The 15,448-nt window shown below is 48.5% G+C and overlaps 7 protein-coding genes across 7 annotated transcripts; 2 read left to right on the forward strand and 5 right to left on the reverse strand.

Moving 5' to 3' along the window:
* Positions 1–447: 447 nt before the first annotated feature.
* On the forward strand, positions 448–1,665 carry BT62DRAFT_893017 (uncharacterized protein; the record flags this gene model as incomplete). The annotated part of the gene is made up of 2 exons (XM_043183130.1): positions 448–946; positions 998–1,665. The coding sequence occupies 2 exons, from the start codon at positions 448–450 to the stop codon at positions 1,663–1,665; spliced, it is 1,167 nt and encodes a 388-aa protein (XP_043040664.1).
* A 1,056-nt stretch (positions 1,666–2,721) lies between these two features.
* On the reverse strand, positions 2,722–3,652 carry BT62DRAFT_64895 (uncharacterized protein). The gene is made up of 2 exons (XM_043181753.1): positions 3,599–3,652; positions 2,722–3,548 (listed from the first exon to the last, which is right to left on the reverse strand). The coding sequence occupies exon 2, from the start codon at positions 3,374–3,376 to the stop codon at positions 2,840–2,842; it is 537 nt and encodes a 178-aa protein (XP_043040665.1). The 5' UTR covers positions 3,377–3,548; positions 3,599–3,652; the 3' UTR covers positions 2,722–2,839.
* A 663-nt stretch (positions 3,653–4,315) lies between these two features.
* Positions 4,316–6,207, reverse strand: BT62DRAFT_1004742 (uncharacterized protein; the record flags this gene model as incomplete). The annotated part of the gene is made up of 8 exons (XM_043177076.1): positions 4,316–4,588; positions 4,647–4,658; positions 4,889–4,896; positions 4,946–5,115; positions 5,153–5,237; positions 5,298–5,407; positions 5,482–5,765; positions 6,163–6,207. The coding sequence occupies 8 exons, from the start codon at positions 6,205–6,207 to the stop codon at positions 4,316–4,318; spliced, it is 987 nt and encodes a 328-aa protein (XP_043040666.1).
* A 953-nt stretch (positions 6,208–7,160) lies between these two features.
* Positions 7,161–7,702, forward strand: BT62DRAFT_931005 (uncharacterized protein). The gene is made up of 2 exons (XM_043186046.1): positions 7,161–7,284; positions 7,335–7,702. The coding sequence occupies exon 2, from the start codon at positions 7,458–7,460 to the stop codon at positions 7,656–7,658; it is 201 nt and encodes a 66-aa protein (XP_043040667.1). The 5' UTR covers positions 7,161–7,284; positions 7,335–7,457; the 3' UTR covers positions 7,659–7,702.
* A 310-nt stretch (positions 7,703–8,012) lies between these two features.
* On the reverse strand, positions 8,013–10,849 carry BT62DRAFT_1075258 (uncharacterized protein). The gene is made up of 3 exons (XM_043179102.1): positions 9,997–10,849; positions 8,796–9,944; positions 8,013–8,745 (listed from the first exon to the last, which is right to left on the reverse strand). Exons 1-3 carry the CDS (start codon positions 10,787–10,789, stop codon positions 8,066–8,068), a joined length of 2,622 nt encoding a protein of 873 aa, XP_043040668.1. The 5' UTR covers positions 10,790–10,849; the 3' UTR covers positions 8,013–8,065.
* Positions 10,850–11,958: 1,109 nt separating this feature from the next.
* On the reverse strand, positions 11,959–12,768 carry BT62DRAFT_65037 (uncharacterized protein). Its single transcript, XM_043181768.1, has 4 exons — positions 12,649–12,768; positions 12,556–12,593; positions 12,490–12,508; positions 11,959–12,367 (listed from the first exon to the last, which is right to left on the reverse strand). Exons 2-4 carry the CDS (start codon positions 12,581–12,583, stop codon positions 12,034–12,036), a joined length of 381 nt encoding a protein of 126 aa, XP_043040669.1. The 5' UTR covers positions 12,584–12,593; positions 12,649–12,768; the 3' UTR covers positions 11,959–12,033.
* Positions 12,769–13,188: 420 nt separating this feature from the next.
* Positions 13,189–14,929, reverse strand: BT62DRAFT_65229 (SET domain-containing protein). The gene is made up of 5 exons (XM_043181776.1): positions 14,705–14,929; positions 14,104–14,652; positions 14,006–14,044; positions 13,890–13,953; positions 13,189–13,833 (listed from the first exon to the last, which is right to left on the reverse strand). Exons 1-5 carry the CDS (start codon positions 14,868–14,870, stop codon positions 13,272–13,274), a joined length of 1,380 nt encoding a protein of 459 aa, XP_043040670.1. The 5' UTR covers positions 14,871–14,929; the 3' UTR covers positions 13,189–13,271.
* Positions 14,930–15,448: the final 519 nt, after the last annotated feature.

Raw genomic sequence — 15,448 nt, forward strand, 5'->3', positions numbered from 1 at the left:
TCGGTGGCACTTAGTTCTGCGAAAGAGGGAATCGCGGTCGAAGATGTTGCACGACGGAAGGAGGAAGAAACGCAGGCGCGCCGAGCCGCTCGCCTCCAGTGTGGTCATTACGCCCACGAGATGCTGTCTAGCGCCGGCTTTCGGACGCACTGTATTGGCGCTCTCGTTACGGTAGGACGGATACAACCCCTCTACTACGATCACTCGGTCATCATCGTGTGCAAACCGATTGACATGTTTATATGGCACGGCAAGCGGCCGAAGATTACGGAAGAGGTCGTGACGAACGAGTTCGCGGCAATGCTTGTGGGATTGGGTGGACTCACTCTGAAGCAGCGGGGCATCCAAGAGGAACTCTGCGATGACAGGGCGCTCATCGAGAATTACAAGGCGTACATGGACAGGTGTGGCGACCCCAAGGACAAGGAGAATTTTGACAAGACGGCGATGTTTGTTGGGGTGAAGCTCAAACTGAAGTTGGGTGAAGATGATAAGAAGGTTGAGGTCACCCTTGGCCGAGTTCTTTCACGCCAGCCTGGGATCGTCGGTCGGAATACTTGCGTTGTCGAGGCGACATCGGAGCACGATGAGTGGAAGGGTAAAGAACTGGTCGTCAAGGTCAGTTGGCCTGCTACCAGTCGAAAATCGGAGACAGAGTTTGTCATTACAGCCAGAGAGAAGGCGCGATCCATGCCGGAAGGGAAAAGGCCAGACTGGGCCTTAGACCATTTGCCCGACATTCTCCTTTCTCAAGACTTTGATCATGGCGCGGATTCTACTCAGGCGAATCTCGTGGCCTTCTTTGCAAAAGCTATGTTCGCAGAGGCGGAAAAGTTCGAATATGAAAAACGCGTCTGTCGAATTACAGTCCAGGAGAGGCTGTACCCTCTGGAAGAACTGCAGACGGTTCAAGAGTATGCTCAGATCTTTTTTGATATTTTGCAGAGTGTGTACTGTTTTTTTGTGTGTTCCCGGTGTTTTCTGATGGTTGGCATAGTTCACAAATGGCTGTATGATCACCCAGGAATCCTCCACCGTGATATCAGTCCCGGGAATATCATGTGGCGCCGCACTGTCGACGGTCATTTACGTGGGGTCCTCAATGACTTTGACTTGTCCGCCTACCGACATGAGACTGGCCCTTCATCGCGTCAGCGCACCGGTACTCTACCCTACATGGCGTTCGAACTCCTCAACAATGACAACAATGGTCATCCACCGAAGCACCTCTATCGACACGATGTAGAGTCCATCTTCTACGTCATTCTCCTCCTCTGTTGTCGTTACGAGGTTGTGGCTACACAAGACCTTGATGGACGCCCGATCCTGGAACGCACGCATGTCCCTTCCCCATTCGACAGCTGGTATAAACTTGATCGTGATGGTTTGAAAGAGAAGAAGTGCTATTTCATTACGACACGTGGCTCTCCGAAAGTGAATAGTGGCTTAACTGACTTTCAGCCCTGGTTAAGCTGCCTTCACCGGCAATTCAGGCTAGGATTCGCTTCCCAACAGCTTGCACAAGAGGAGACGGAACTCATCGATGGTGACACACTACAAGGGCGGGTTTCTTACTCAGTGATCCTTGACATTTGTCGCCAGTTCGCTGGTACGGCCCTAGTAGTACACAACGACCAGCCTGAAGAGGTTGCCTATGCGGGATAGTTGCTGTATATGTCCATAGCATCATATACGGCTTTGTGGTTCATGTACTAGCTTTTTCCTTGCTGTGCCTGACTGATGGCGCTAAAGACATTTTCTGTGTATATTGTTACCATTCACTGCTGCTTAGTATTTATTGTTATCTATGAGTTAGCAACATCCCCTTGACACAGCCGCAGCGCGCATCCAATAACCGACAAATATATACAATTCATCTGCAAGGCCTTGAATCCGGAGAGTACTTCAGGATACTACAGTTCGAGTGAGCACCGATATGAAGGTGGATGGGACTTTTACTACTGGACGAGCTTCGCTTGGTCTTGGAACTATCGGTGAGCGATGCAGAGCTGATTAAAGCTGAAGAACGGTGATCTCGTGTGTGGATTCATCCCGACACGACAAGAACTGTACGACGTTGGTCATAAGTCCAGGACAAAGTCGCCCCTTTGAAATGGAAGATAGTTATATGGACCGCGACCCACCGACATCATGGCAGACTTCTTTATCCCCGGTCTCCTCTTTCCAATCAAGAACTTGATAAACGATTGTCTAGTGCAGAAAATATATTTATGAAAAGTAATAATTTGAGTTGCTCGCTTGTTTGCTTCGAACCGCACTTAGTTGTCTCACTTGTGCATATTATACACATATGACGGCATATCTGCAACCACCACAACCAAAGGGCGACGTATTGGTTCCTTCACTAGCGAAGATATTCTTCTCATCGTCGTACGTACCTCCAGGATAGGGGATACTTTACCGAACAGAAAGTCGCTGCAGGCAGGCATCCTCATCCCGTCAATTGCGGTGATTATCATGAAGCGGTCCATTGTGGAAATCCTAAATCAACATCGTCCTCACGCCATTCTTTTGGATCGGAGGGATCCCTGCGTTGTATTTGGTCTACCAGCAAAGAAAGTCGAGGTTGAGAAGGCACTATAGTTTCTCTGGTGTGTTTGTGGGAATGCTGACCTCGCCAAAGCGAATACAACTACTAGCGAGAGGGCCACATGCCAAACACCAATGTATACAGCTACATCAATTGGCGGGCCCGTAGCCACTGAAATTCACTGGAGGGTGGACTGCCTTTCAGTACTAGCTTGAACTTTGAGTCTGCAGGTCAGAAACGATGACGATATAGTGTACAAAACGAATTGGACATGAGAAGATACAAGAATCAAAACGCCCAGTCAGATCTATCTTCATCCGGTGTTGTGAGACCAACACTGGAACAAAACATGCTAGGCGACATCTTGACGACATCCTCGAAAGGGTCCACTTCTGGGTAACCAGGCATCCTCTGCAGCTCACCGAGAAGGTCGTCAAATGGAAACAGATCCAGGAAAAGCTTGCAGTACAGTCTGTGCCTGGGTGGCTGGGGACAAGGTATAGTGTTGGGCTGCAAGGGGACAAGGCGAGCTATATCCTCGTTGAAATGCGATACAAGGAATAAAGGCAAGACCGGAGGTTGTTCAGAGCTGGCCTCTGAATCACGGAATAGCGTGTGCAGGTCGCAGAATAGATCAATCAGAGGAGAGTATGGGTAGGTTTCCTCAGGTGGTATCTCCAAAAACATATCGAAGAACGACAGAAACTGGTATGGATACGAATCGAATTGTGGCATAGAATAGAGCGGTGAATTTTCGCGTAGATAGTTTTCTGCGTTGCGGCTGGGAAGGACTTTTGCTGAAATATCATGAGGGGCTGGAACCATAGCATTGTCGTCTATCCGAGAAAGCGGGCGGCGAGAAGGCCTTGAGGGCTTACTTGTTTGCCTTCTTCCCCAGCGGTGCAACAGGTGAAGTTCGTGTTGGTCGAAGTTGACTTGGTACGGCGATGTTCTCCTTGTTGTCGCGAGATATTTTCTTTCTAGCAGGAGCTATTACCTGGAGAGTCATGTAATAAAACCTATCAGCGGGCAAGGCGACGTGCTTACGGAGGGTATCACTTGAGTGAAACTGGTAGTCGAACGTAGAAAGAGCCTGACAGATTTGTCATCACGAATCCGGAGTCTTAATCTGGCTCCATCCACCTCTTGAGCACGATATTGTTTGTTTGCCTCTAGGAGAGAAAAATCGAAGAGCCAGTATGTTGGCAGATTCGTCGGAATGCATTCAGATACCTGCGACATGTATGTGCATTCTCCATCTCCTTCACCGCCTTTCGGGATGATACACTTGCGAAGCAAGGAACGTGGGTCAGGTCACAATAAATGATATCAGCGCCTGCTAAGACCTTTTGATTAGGAGAGATTGCATCGGAGAGTCGACCTGGTTATCACAAGATTCAGGATCTCCAAGTACGCAATGAAAGTCGTACATTCTGAACACCAAGGGAGGGAGAAAAGTGACTTTTATAAATCTATATCATGGTTTACAGCTTGCTCAAGAGGCTTTCAAAGGATCGGCAATGCTATCAATTTCGCCGCCATCCACTGTGGCGACTTTTTCATCAACTCTACATTCCTGAACATTTCGTAGAGCAGTTCTCCAGCTGCCAAGTTAGCTAGCCACCGCCTCTCCCCATATATCAGCGCATTATTCTCGTCGTGCATAGATGCGTATGCGCTGAACAGATGGTGCAGCATTCGGCGATACGCAGTCGAGAGGTGGAGTCCTTTTTTCTCTATCCTCGCCAGAGTCTGCACCGCAGCCTATACCTCGGCCTCCGAAGGGATCAAGGATGGCGATGACTCGGAGCGGTTAGGTACGAGGGCACATATAGGGTCGCTCTTGGCGGGCTCAAGACAAGCACGGCAGGTGCATTGGATACCATACGACGCAAGATCTTTCGCACACTCCACAGTTGGCTGGAGAATGTCGGTGGAAGTAGTGACAATTTCTTCTCCCTCTTCAATGTCACGAGCTACGCACAACTGCATAGAGAATGTAGACATGTGGAACTTGCGATGGGTGTTGGGGAACAACTAGATTAGGGTGGACGTTAGTAACAGACCAATCACGTTCAAAAAGAACATATCTTACCTGTGGTTTACTCTAGAGAGACCGTTGTAGATGCTCACATATCTGCCGAGCCTTTGCAATTCTGAATAACATCAGCTTCAGCCACGTATACACAAGGACGGTGAAGAACCCACTTTCGTTGTCCAAAGTCAACATGGACAGAAATTGTACATTTTCTATTGTTGGCAGCATATATCAGGACCGGTTATCAACGGTCGACGACCTTACTGATGACATCCTTCAAGTCATTATCGAGGCCATACCATTCGTTCTAGCCACGCCCATGAGTGCACCACCTCCATCATGCAGATGCCTATTACGAAGGCTCATGAACGTGTCCTTGATCTCTTCAGACGTGCGCTCAAAGACAGAACCCACAAGCTCTTGTGAATACTTCAGTTGTTGCTTGCTCCTCTCTTCGCCCGCCGCATTTGCCATTGAAAAGATGAAATCGGTCGGCGGATCGATGGGGAAAACCTGTGATGTGGTCCTGTCGCCGCTTGAGATGGCTTGTCAGCAGGCATTACGAGTCGCCGATCTGTACGTAGGTCCTGACGTCGTCGTCTGGAAGAGGATCACCAGGGTCGTTCTCATCGGAAACTGGGGCCAACGCTACGATACGGAAACGGTTAATCAGACGGGCTCAAGTCCATGACAAAGACAGATACGCACCTTTGATATCATTGTCAATCATTTCCAATGTCCATCGCCTTCTTGCGTATTTCCTCTGTAAACAGTGTATGAGCTTCCCGACATTAAGAGACGTCGCGAAGAGGGCGTCTCTACCTAGGGTTGGCGTGTCTTTAAACAGAACAGGTAAATATCTGAGAGATAAATGAAAACAGGCAGGACCTACGTTTCATTTCGTCCATCCAACGCTTCGCATTTCTTGCTGTCGGGTTCAGGAAGCGAAAAAATCTTGAATTCACCTTTGCGGCTTTGAGAAAACTGTGAATCATGATGGTCTGGATGACGAGAGGATGCCTTGCTCTGTAAGAAGTCTCGTCCAAGGTTAGGCAGCTGACGGATGTCGAAGGAAATCTGCGCCTGGCAGTAACCGTTACCGATGACTTGTGCTCTTCTTATCCATTTATGGGCCAGATATCGAAGATCAACTCTGCATTCGCGAGAGACATACGACTGCGACCATACAGAAAAAAATGAGACAGTGGGAAAATAGCGGAGGGTCGTCCCCAAACTAGATTTTGAGTTCGATGTAAAGGGGAAATTTCCCAGCAACCGGCTGTAACTTCAATAAGAATGGGATAATAAAGAGCAGCATTTGAGAGGAAAGGGCAGTGGGAAGAGTAAAGGCGAATGAAGGCAAGACAATAGCACTAGATGATGGTCCAGAGGATATCGGTTCCCGGGCCGAAAGTCGGACCAACCCTTCTTTAATTACTTACCGCACCCACTGCACATGCTGCTTAGCACTTACTATTATCCTTCCTATAGAAATGTTGCCTAGCCACCTCACTCTGTATCCACCGTTCGGCAATTTGCACTCTAATGTGATTGTCCAACTCCCAACGCGTACCGTGGTAACAGTATTCCTCAAGTTCACCCTGGCATTGATGTCCATCCACGTGAGGAAATCAGGTACACTTTTTCCCTCTATATAAGCGTCGCATATTGCAGCAATAGTTGAAACTCACTTACCGGAGGGCCTACTTTTTTTCATACATACTGTTTTTGTTTCTCTGCCCTGCTATGACTACAGCTACGCCGGTAAGACACTATGCGCGTTTATTCGTGTGGCCTGTTATATACTTACAAAATACTCTTAGGGTACTCAGGTGCTGCCCCTGGAGCTCGTCGATAATATTACTGATGAGGTATCGCACTTCCACGACTATGATCGTGTGCCAACCTTGTGTAGTCTATGCCTAACCTCTCGGCAAGCAAGCATACGAGCAAAAGGGCATCTCTTCCGAGTCATCTGCATCACTCAGTTGTCTGAAGAAACTCCAGCCTGGGGAGTCTCTGAGCTCCGCCGTCTTTTCAGATCGAACCAAGGTCTGGCACCACTAGTCAAATGTTTCGTCACAGATACCGCCTACACACCTGACACCAGCATCTCATTGTCACGCGGCCTCGCTTTAATCCTAGAGCATATGAACAACCTGACGCTCGTCGGATTGCAAGGTGTCCATCTTCACATCCTCCCCAGGCGAGACGCCTTTTTTGTTGCGTTTTCCGGCTGCACCAACCTTACCGACATTCGTCTGGAAGATATCAGACTTAGTTTCCGAGGCTTACAGACTATTCTCACCTTTGTGAAGCTTCTTGACTGCTTTTTCATACCTGGTATATGTCTCGTCGACGTTGAGGATCGTCGCGAACTCTATTACGACGGAGCTCATGAACCTCTTCTGGTTGACTTTCAGGATTCTCAATGCAAGCTTCCTCAACTCCAGAAAGATCTTGATCTAGGAATCAAGCAATTAGTCTTGAAGTTGGTCTCGATATCAGACAGCATCTTTATGGACATGTTAATAACTTCGAAGTGCCGTATCCTAACACTGGAGAACATAAAGAGACAAGCGACGAACCCTCAGATGAGGTTGAGCACGAAGGGTCCAGTGAAGGCACCCAACATGCTGAAGATGATGGAGAAGAGGATGGAGAGGAGTCTGACGAGGGTAGCCAAGATTCGGAGGTAGGTCTCCATCCTTGAAAGAGATTCAAGAAAAACTGAATGATCCCGAGTTTGGCGCAGAAGAAAAGCTCGAAGGTAAATACAGAAGCAACGAAGACTCTCGGACCCAAGAAGAAATCGTACGCCAGATGGAACAAGCCTGCCGGGAGGCGGAGGAACAACGGGAGAAGGAAATGGCAGAGAGGAAGGCTTCGCTACATGAGTTCAAGGACAGCGCCGAAGAATGGCTGTTCAGGGTCTGTCTTCCCAACACCAATTCTATGTACGGCTTCCGTGTCCTCAGATCGGCATCCCAACACAATGTCGCGACCTCTGTGATCTTCTCAACTGACCCTATCGCTGTTTTCGATATGGATGCTTTCTGTAGACATTGAACCACAAACGCCTGGACCAGTTGATGGTACTGTTACATATCGTCCAATCAAAGATTGCCATACACGCATGTATTTTGAATGATGGTAATATTATGAAGTTCGGCGGTCACATTGAAGACAGCCAGGGTAATACAAGCCCAGAACGGCCAATGGTGAATCGTGATTATGTTGTTTGAAGAGTTTGTAGAAGCATGTCGTGCCTAATGGCACTGGTTGGTTCAGGATGTCTATCGAGTTCGATTATGAGAAAAACAATTCACGGTAGGAGGCACACGTCTTTAGACACTATGATTTTCTCGAGAAACTCAGCTCGCTAGCCAGTGATCGAAGTGAGAAGAGAACACATTTATTTGACTGCAAAAAAAAGGCTACAAGAAAGTGTGAGGACTATGATCTATGATCTAGGACTAGGCACCCTCTTTGAGCTGGTCATTGTGTACTATGAGAGCCGAACCAGCAAATTCGCTACAGATCTTGACGATGAGTGAGTAAGAAACCCAAGCCTGCAGAGTTTCGTCGTCGAAGGACTCCGAGACTCCAAGATCCTTGTACCGCTTATTTTGGTCCTGAGCATTGAACCCCCCCCCGAATTGCAGGCGAATGCGATTTATCCAGGGCTGAAAGTCCGTGAAGCCACTGTTTACCACAGGAGAGAATGAGTCATGTCTCGTGGAGAAAGCAATTTTTGCGTTCTTCAAACCATCACGATCAAGTTTATACCAGCTGTCGAATGGGGAAGGGACATGCGTGCGTTCCAGGATCGGGCGTCCATCAAGGTCTTGTGTAGCCACAACCTCGTAACGACAACAGAGGAGGAGAATGACGTAGAAGATGGACTCTACATCGTGTCGATAGAGGTGCTTCGGTGGATGACCATTGTTGTCATTGTTGAGGAGTTCGAACGCCATGTAGGGTAGAGTACCGGTGCGCTGACGCGATGAAGGGCCAGTCTCATGTCGGTAGGCGGACAAGTCAAAGTCATTGAGGACCCCACGTAAATGACCGTCGACAGTGCGGCGCCACATGATATTCCCGGGACTGATATCACGGTGGAGGATTCCTGGGTGATCATACAGCCATTTGTGAACTATGCCAACCATCAGAAAACACCAGGAACACAAAAAAAAGAGTACATACTCTGCAGAATATCAAAAAAGACCTGAGCATATTCTTGAACCGTCCGCAGTTCTTCAAGAGGATACAGCCTCTCCTGGACTGTAATTCGACAGACGCGTTTTTCATACTCGAACTTTTCCGCCTCTGCGAACATAGCTTTTGCAAAGAAGGCCACGAGATTCGCCTGAGTAGAATCCGCGCCATGATCAAAGTCTTGAGAAAGGAGAATGTCGGGCAAATGGTCTAAGGCCCAGTCTGGCCTTTTCCCTTCCGGCATGGATCGCGCCTTCTCTCTGGCTGTAATGACAAACTCTGTCTCCGATTTTCGACTGGTAGCAGGCCAACTGACCTTGACGACCAGTTCTTTACCCTTCCACTCATCGTGCTCCGATGTCGCCTCGACAACGCAAGTACTCCGACCGACGATCCCAGGCTGGCGTGAAAGAACTCGGCCAAGGGTGACCTCAACCTTCTTATCATCTTCACCCAACTTCAGCTTGAGCTTCACCCCAACAAACATCGCCGTCTTGTCAAAATTCTCCTTGTCCTTGGGGTCGCCACACCTGTCCATGTACGCCTTGTAATTCTCGATGAGCGCCCTGTCATCGCAGAGTTCCTCTTGGATGCCCCGCTGCTTCAGAGTGAGTCCACCCAATCCCACAAGCATTGCCGCGAACTCGTTCGTCACGACCTCTTCCGTAATCTTCGGCCGCTTGCCGTGCCATATAAACATGTCAATCGGTTTGCACACGATGATGACCGAGTGATCGTAGTAGAGGGGTTGTATCCGTCCTACCGTAACGAGAGCGCCAATACAGTGCGTCCGAAAGCCGGCGCTAGACAGCATCTCGTGGGCGTAATGACCACACTGGAGGCGAGCGGCTCGGCGCGCCTGCGTTTCTTCCTCCTTCCGTCGTGCAACATCTTCGACCGCGATTCCCTCTTTCGCAGAACTAAGTGCCACCGACTCGTCTGTTCCTCTCCTGGCCTTCGAAACTTCAGGCGTCGTCCCAGAGCGTCGATACTTGGAGTGGACATGAGGAGTCTCATCTTCCGAACGACGCTTCTTCGTGGTAGAGCCAGTGCGGGACTTGACGGGAGGGAGGACGCCGCCAGGGTCTCGGCGCACGGTGGTTTTGCCTCTCACCTCTCCCTTAGGATCCTCGCCCTCTGAATATAGGTATCAGTAAGAAGAACACAGTAGCAAACGAATAGTGCTTACCAGGTGTCATAGCTCTATAAGTAGCTTCCGTCCCCTCGTCGAGGTAGTACTCATTAGGCTTGAATTCCTGCCAATGCATTGTTTGTGCCCACGAAAAGTTATACTCTGGGCCTTTGTCCTTCATGTTGTCAACGACGTTTCCGGAACTGTTGAACATCGCGCGAAGAACACCCAACGTATCGGGAATGTTCTTTTCTAAACCGCCGTCAACCGGCTTCGCGTCTTGTCGATAGATGCCGAGTCCAGAATCTTCAGTGGCACCGAGAACGTCGAATGCACTGTTACACATCAGGCTGTGGGGATGGTAGAAGTTCTTCTCCCCAGGATTGCTCTGATTGCATAATGCAACGTAGGCTTTTACATGATTCTTGAATACAACATCATTTTTGACGGCCTCGATTTTGGATGTTATCTCGCCATTCGCCCGCCAGTCGGCAGGAAGATGTAGAATATTGGAGAAATAATGGTCGGCGGACATGAAAACGCGGTCTCTGAGGTCATCTAGGATGTACCGGTCGAAATCTGCCACAAGATAATCCGGATTCGCTGTGGGATTCACAGTTGGGGCGTGATTACTGAGCGGAGTGCTCTGCACAGAGGAGCGTATCTGTTCGGCTACAGACTCTTTTGGCGGCGGAGTCTTCCTCTCTTGGGTGGAGGGGAAACCAGAGCCGTCATTCCGAGGCGAAGAATTCGAATCGTTTTTCGCGCCCAAAGCCATAATATCACGATGATAAAACCGAGTTGGGTAGAAAGCGAGTAGGGGGTCAAGGAAGAATACAGCGGCAGTCATTTTTGCGTGATTTTAAGGTCGGTTGCGTAGAACAATGGTGGTAGTGACAAGGTAAACTTTCGGAAACACGCGGTCATGTGGCGTCAATCGTATTTCAATTTGTCACAAGGGGGCGGCGCGGCTAAAATCAGGCAGGGCGTCCTGACATTAACCACCATACCAACTCACTTTATATAGTACTATAAGGTGTGCAGTGATAGTTTTACGACGCCTCTGAAGCATTATTACCATCCCTTTTCCTCCATATAATAAATCATGGCAACTTGTTAGAATGGTATCAACTTAGTTGCCGACTACTCGGCTTATCTCGCGGCAAGTCGCTGATACTATGTACAAATTAACTGCTATTTGAACACCGATAGAGTCAGAGCAAACGGCTCCGAAATGACTTCGGCGTCGAGTCATCTATGTAGCAAAACCACCGGCCCTCTTGCCATCAACGAACAATGCCCCTGAATTAGCCTGCGAGGCTCTCAATACTTATTTCCTTGTTCTTCCTTGACAAATAATCTGCCGTTTACATAAATCATTTGCAACTGCGTGGCCGTTGTTTTTTTTTTGGGAAAACTTATTGTACTTCTGTCCCTGTCGAACCAATATGCCATTGTATTGGCGTTCGAAAAATTTGCTGTCCAGAAAGGGCCCGGTTGTAATGGACGAGGCCAGTACAATTTCATTTTGGCTAACATTTTCTTCTTATATTAAATAAAGTATACGGCAAGAGGCTCATTTCACAGCGTCAAAAATCACGGCATTGAATGACAAGGGGGCATCTCTGTCACGACGTCTGAATCTTCGAAGTCATTACTACGGTTCTCAAGCTATGAAAGCCCTTCCTAATGAAGGTTCAACATTATGAGGGGCCTCACATCTCGACGGACTCGCCACCTCTTCAAAACTGGTCTTGCTTGTGCCTGTTTAATAATTTTTCGGAAAAATCGATGGTACAGGACATGTGTAAAGGACAACTTGAAAAAGGTGGCGATCTCTGCACTTCTCCAATCAGAACTATTGACGTCTATATGTTGGATCATACTTCACATGAATGACTGCAGCACCGGCACTCCTTTCATCATCATCCTCATCATCCACTGAGGCGACTTCTTCATAAGCTCCACCTTCCTGAACGCCTCGTAGCGCTTCTTCCCCCAGCCAGATTAGCCATCCACAACTGCTCCCCATACATCAATGCCTTCCTCTCATCGTTCTGGTGCATATGCGTGTTGTACAACTGATGAAACGTCTTATAGTACTCTTGCGATCCTTGTGACCCTTCCTCTTCGATCCTCGCAACAGTCTGCACCGCAGGATCGATTCAGGCGTCCGGACGCGCTCCCGGCTCTCGTATTATCGGAGTTCTGCATCGGAGCGGTCACGCAAGGACAGTTGAAGACAGCAGCGTGGATAGGATCGCTTTTGGTAGGGTTGAGGCAGGCGCGGCAGGTGCACTTGATGCCGTAGGGTAAAAGGTTTTCCGCGGTTGGCAGCAGAATTCTGGTGTAACTAGAAAATCTCTTCGCCTTCTTTGATGCCTCGAGCGGCGCGAAGCTGCATAGAAAAGGAAGATATCTAAAATTTCTGGTGGCTGTTCGGTAAACAGCTAGATTGTCATGACGGTGTTAGTGCCAGGGCAGTCAAACGAAGAAAGAGCCTCTAACCTGTGGTCTACCCTGGAAAGATTTTTGGAGATGCTAATATACCTGCAAATTTTGCCCTTCGCTGCTCGTCACGGTTAGCCAGGCACAAAAAGATCGCAGACAATGTACCGTCGGCCGGGCATGATTTTAATGACATTCTGTCTGTTCTATCGTTGAATAGGACACGTCAGGAATGATCATCAACAGAGTTCACAAGCCTACTAGTCTCATCCTTCAGGTCATATTCGAGGTGAGCGAACCACGAACACTGGCACTTGGCCTTTGCAGTAGTAAGAAACCGCGCTTCAATCGAAGGGAAAACTCCATCGATGACTTGTTCTTTTATCCTGCCTGTCCAAAGAGACCTGCGCTCGGCAACGATTATAAAATGTCAGCCTTCGTTCACAGATTGCATAATGAAAAAAACTCTGCGATTATAATCTGAAAAAGAATAAATGTGAAAGAAAGACCTTAAAGAGGCAAACCAACCATTAATAATTTACCAGTTCGGATGGATTATATTCAAAATGGCATCTCACTCAAGCCAGAATGATTTCCATCGGTTCCGGGAATGAATAGGACATCATAGACACGGCACTACGAATAAACAAATCAGGATTAGTGGAGGAACGCAGCCGTAAGTGAAGCTCGAAACTCTGATGGACGTTGAAAGGTAACGTCGGCTCGTCCGGGCCGTTGCTAGACGATACTTCTTGTGTTCAAGTGCAATCCACGAAAGAACCAGAACTGAGCCCAGCCTGGCCCACTTACTCGCAACCGACGGATCAAAATACATTAAATTTATACACTTTTAGCAGCGCAGGGTAATTTCGCTCCAGAGGTCTTCAGAAAAAGGACTGCAACAAAGGTATCCCTCTTGTCATCTTTGCCATCATCCACTGCGGCGACTTCTTCATGAGCTCTGGATTCCTAAACGTTTCGTACTGCTTTTCCCCAGCCGCCAAAGTAGCAACCCACAACTTCTCGCCGTACACCAGCGCCTTCTTCTCATCATTCTGGTACACATACGCGTTGTACAGCTGATGTAGCGTCTTGTGGTATTCTGGCGACCCTTGGAGCTCCTCTTCCTCTATCCTCGCCAGAGTCTCAAGCGCAGGATCGATCCAAGCATCGGACCGCACCCCTGGCTCTCGCATCATCGGGACGAACACACCTGAGCGGTTGAACACAGCGGCACGTATGGGGTCGCTTTTAGTGCAGTCAAGGCAGGCGCGACAGGTGCATTGGATACCATATGGTGCGAGGTCCTTTGCACGGTCGGCAGCTGGCTGAAGAATGTTAGTGTAAGAGGTGAGAATCTCTTCTCCCTCTTCGATGTCCCGAGCTGCGCGAAGCTGCATAGAGAATGTGGACATGTGGAACTTGCGATTGGTGTTCGGGGAACAACTACATGAGAATGATCGTTAGTGCCGAAACTGCGTAAGGATTTCGAATTGTCTGACCTGTGATTTACCCTGGAGAGTATGTTGTGGACGCTAGAATACTTTCCAATCAAACTCTTCAATTCTTTATAATCTCAATGTTAGCCACATAGGTAGAAGAATCATGGACAACCTACTTTCATCGGGGTTCGACTTGGATAGCAACTCCACAGTTTCTATCATTGATAAAATGTATTAGAATCAATCATCAACACTGGTAGGTTTGGCGACTTACTAGTGTCGTCTTTCAATTGATCCCCAAGACCATAGCCGTTGGTCCGAATCACGCCCAACACTGGACCGCTTCCGTCGTGCAGGTGGCTATTATGGAGCTTCATAAATTCCTTCTGACTCCCGTCATGCAGACGCTCAAAGATGGGACGCATAATCCCCTCGGAGTAGTCCAGAATGGCTTGGTTAACCTCCTCCTTCGTCATACCTTGTCGTATAGGAGTGACAGCTATACCCACAGGAGCAAGAGGCACAACCATCAAAGGCCTCTCGTCGGCAATGAGATCACCCATCTTGATTTTGCGCGCAGCGAACATTCCTAGCCCTTTACCTGGGGCAGAAGAGATGAGATAGGCTTTATCCTCCGTCTCTTTGAGAGGTCGCGGAAACCTGGAGATGTGCTCAAGTCGTCGCTTGAGATAGCCGGATAGCAAGCACTGGGACCACCCGCCAGGGAAGGGGACCTGTAAATCATGCCAGGTTTCATCATCCGCATGAGGGGTTTCGTTCTCGACTGGACCAGGATCATTCTCATCGGGTACCGGAGCGAAGCCTAGGTAAGGTGCGTAAGGTTGGCATATTGCACAACGTACCCGCACACATACCTTTGAGATCGTCGTCAGTCAATCCCCACGCCTTCATCATCTCATCAGTTCCCTTACTGAGATCATCTGTCAAGAGTTTATTAGTTTCTTCGATATCAACAGACGGGCGCAAAGAAAGAGTACCACCTTTCGACATGCCGATGCTTGCGGACATCTGGTGTAGCATCTCATCTGCAGAAACTGTATGACAGTCACTTCATGAAATACGAGCCAACGCAGGTAAAGGCATACCATGGACAACTTTGGGTGTAAGATTGGGACGTGTTGGGTGTTTTGTCACTGATTTCGAGGCATTGGACGGGCTCGCTGGCTCGCGCTTCGCCTTTTCAGTAAGCAAAAAACCGCGCTTCATGGTGGTTGGGATCGATGGGAAAACTCTATCGACGATGCCTCGTCCTTATATAGTCTAAAAGGAGCTGTTAGAAGGCGATCTGCGCTCTGCAACCGTTACCAGCGGTGTCTGTTCATGGCAAGCCTTTGTACCAGTACAAAAAGAAATTATTGAAATCATGATCATCGCAAGGGCACCTGTGACGAAGAAGCCTTTTGTCCAACGAAAAAGGAAACGTTAGCTGGGCAAACTGGCGACCTTCTGTATTACAGGATCAGGTGCCTCTACCAAGCTGGTTCGTTAGATAATAGAACACATTTATACAAACTCAGTGCTCACGGATTCGAATTCCTAGTCAGTACATTTTCATATCCCTCAATCCCAAAAATAGGTCATTGATAGGATGTATGGGA

Source organism: Guyanagaster necrorhizus (assembly GCF_019112545.1).
Source record: "Guyanagaster necrorhizus MCA 3950 unplaced genomic scaffold BT62scaffold_10, whole genome shotgun sequence".
Classification (NCBI taxonomy): domain Eukaryota; kingdom Fungi; phylum Basidiomycota; class Agaricomycetes; order Agaricales; family Physalacriaceae; genus Guyanagaster; species Guyanagaster necrorhizus.